This window comes from Protobothrops mucrosquamatus, unplaced genomic scaffold (genome assembly GCF_001527695.2).
Source record: "Protobothrops mucrosquamatus isolate PMUCROS unplaced genomic scaffold, P.Mucros_1.0 scaffold3125, whole genome shotgun sequence".
NCBI classification, from domain to species: Eukaryota; Metazoa; Chordata; class Lepidosauria; order Squamata; family Viperidae; genus Protobothrops; species Protobothrops mucrosquamatus.
In genome coordinates this window covers 27,675-30,782 of record NW_015389128.1, presented here as the reverse complement: position 1 = coordinate 30,782, position 3,108 = coordinate 27,675, and the positions used below count along the sequence as shown (strand labels likewise).

The window sequence follows — 3,108 nt, the reverse complement described above, 5'->3', positions numbered from 1 at the left end:
GGCTGTGCCGGCTGGAGAATTCTGGAAATGGAAACCCACCCCTCTTAAAGTTGCTAGGATTGAGAAAAGTTAGACTCCACCAGACTCCCTTCCATCTCCATAGTCCTTTCAGCAGTTCCACACCCATTTGCACCACTCAGGTGACCCTGAGGACACAGGTAAATCTCCAAGTGGCCTCAACGGCTCTCTAAAAGAAGGCAAACGACCAGCTGTCTGCAAGGAGTATAAATCCTTCCCTTCCCCACCATCCAGTCAGAGCTGAAGAAGCTTCCGGGAGGAGAAGCGAAACATCTTCAAAGAAAAACAAAGGAAGTCCAGTTGTCTCCTGGAAAAGCACTTTTGGGACAACCAGGGGCCTGGATGGCTGAGAACCTCCATAGACTTCCATCTCCACAATTCTGCATTCTAGAGCAGGGGTCTCCAACCTGTGGGCTTGGCCACCGGGCCGCGTAAGTGGCTGGCCGGTGCGCGCATGTGTGTTCATGCACACAGCCCCACTGGCGCGAGTACTGCATGAGTGTTGCGGTGTTTGCGTTCCCGCTTGAGAGCACTCACGGCCCCACTTGCATGAGCAACGGGTGTTTGTGCGCATGCACGCAGGCATTCGTCGCCCCCCACAAAACCATTCCTTTTTCCCCTCCCCCCGACTCCAGACCGCCAGCCCCGAAGGTTTGGGGAACTCTGTTCTAAAGTTGCGTGATTTGCACCCGTTACATACAGGAAGAACCCACCCCTTCTTGGTCGCTTCTTCGCTCCTGTTCTCACTTGAGGTGTTGGCCTTGCTTGCTCAATAGTAGTGACTGTGAGAGGGACCTTGGAGTCCTAGTGGACAATCACTTAGATATGAGCCAGCCGTGTGCTGCAGCTGCCAAAAAAGCCAACACAGTGCTGGGCTGCATTAACGGAGAGAATCAAGATCAGGTGAAGTGTTAATACCACTTTACAAGGCCTTGGTAAGGCCACACTTGGAATCCTGCATCCAGTTTTGGTCACCATGATGTAAAAAAGATGTTGAGACTCTAGAAAGAGTACAGAGAAGAGCAACAAAGATGATTAGGGGACTGGAGGTTAAAACATATAAAGAACGGTTGCTGGAATTGGGTATGTCTAGTTTAATGAAGAGAAGGACGAGGGGGGACATGATAGCAGTCTTCCAATATCTCAGGGGCTGCCCCAAAGAAGAGGGAGTCAAGCTGTTCTCCAAAGCCCCTGAAGGCAGGACAAGAAGCAACTGATGGAAACTCATCAAGGAGAGAAGCAACTTGGAACTAAGAAATTTCCTGACAGTTAGGACAATTAACCAGTGGAACTCCTTGCCTCCAGAAGCGGTGAATGCTCCAACACTGGAAGTTTTTAAGAAGAGATTGGACAACCATTTGTCTGAAATAGTATAGGGTTTCCTGTCTGAGCACGGGGTTGGACTAGAAGACCTCCAAGGTCCCTTCCAACTCTGCTATTCTATCGTGGCTTGGGCAGGGGGCTTCGGTGTGTCAAGTCGCAAGAGCCTTTGTGTTTAATAATGACACGGGACCCTTCCTTTTTCAGGCTGAGCGGTGCCTCTCCCTTCTTGGGGGAAACGAAGCAGGAGACCCTGACCAACATTTCGGCGGTGAATTACGACTTTGACGAGGAATACTTCAGCAACACCAGCGAACTGGCCAAGGATTTCATTCGGAGGCTGCTGGTCAAGGACCCCAAGTAAGAGGCACGGGGTGCCGTGGGGCGAGGGAGGGCGGGAGACTTATAATTTTAGAGGGTTGAAGGAGATCTTCTCCAAATCCAGCAGAAGGATCAATATCAAAAGGTACTGGTGGTTCTCGACTTAACGGCCATCCTTTTAGTGTCCGTTGGGAGTTATAAAGTGACTTGCGACAGGTCCTCACACTTGCAACCGACTCGGGGTCCCCACAGTCTGGTGATAAATCTTCAGGTGGGGTCAGGTGATGGCCATTTACGACTTTCCCACATGAGCAAAGTCATTGAGGGAAGCCGTATTTGCTTAATGGCTGCACGATTCACTTAAATGACGGTGGCAAAAAAAATAAAATCCGGTTAGGTCAGACGAGAACTCACTTAATGACTGCCTCACTTAGCGACAGGATTTCTAATCCCGATTGTGGTCGTAAGTCAAGGACTACCTGTAAAGTATGAAGGAGGACAGCAAAGCAGAACTAGAGACGGACCCTCCGTTTCAAACGGTTGCTGGAATTGGGTATTGGGTTTCCTGCCTGAGCAGGGGGTTGGACTAGATGACCTCCAAGGTCCCTTCCAACATTATTATTATGGATCATCGCACAGTCAGCCAGATGTTCAGACTGGATTTGGCATTTTGTCTACCTATTGAGTCCTCACCCAGGACCTGGGATAGGCAGATGTGGATGTTTGACGGTATTACAGATCTCGTCGCAGGATGGAAGCGGTTCCTAGTAAGGCCGCCTTTTGCAATTGACTAATAGTGAATTTGTCAATACCAAATAATAATAATAATTATTATTATTATTATGTTGATGAAAATTGGGGGGGGGAATCCAGCCTTTTTTTGGGGGGGATGCTGTACAATAATGCTTTGGGAATCCTGTTCTCTCTGTGCCAACCTGGTGCAGTTAAATCCTCAATTTAACAACCGTTGGTTTAATGACCGAAGTCACAATGGTAGTGAAAAGAAGGGACGTATGAGCAGTTTTCACATTTAATAAGTGTTGCAGCATCCCCCACATTTACCTGATCAAAACTGGGACGCTTGGCAACTGACTCGTATTTATGACGGTCGCAGTGTCCCGCCGGGGGTCACGTGATCCCCTTTGGCGACCTTATGACAAGCAAAGTCAGTAGGGGAAGCTAGATCCACTTAACAATCAAGTGATTCCCTGGGGTAGGCAACCTTGGCTCTTTTATGACTCGTGGACTTCAACTCCCAGAATTCCTGAGCCAGCATGGGGGAACTATTGCCCCTTCATGACTCGTGGACTTCAACTCCCAGAATTCCTGAGCCAGCCATGCTGAGGGGAAAGGGAGAGGTTTCCAAGCTGAGCCATGCTGGCTCAGGAATTCTGGGAGTCGGAGTCCACACGTCTTAAAGTTGCTGGGGTGGAGAAACAATGGACTAGG

General features: G+C 49.3%; 1 protein-coding gene across 1 annotated transcript in view; it reads left to right on the top strand.

Annotated features, from left to right (window-relative positions):
- Nucleotides 1-3,108, top strand: part of DAPK3 (death associated protein kinase 3) — a 32,592-nt gene that overhangs the window by 15,544 nt on the left and 13,940 nt on the right. Inside the window, exons 3-4 of the mRNA XM_015826420.2 lie at nt 493-578; nt 1,546-1,698. Coding sequence (XP_015681906.1) covers nt 493-578; nt 1,546-1,698 — 239 coding nt within the window. The remainder of the gene's footprint in view (nt 1-492; nt 579-1,545; nt 1,699-3,108) is intronic.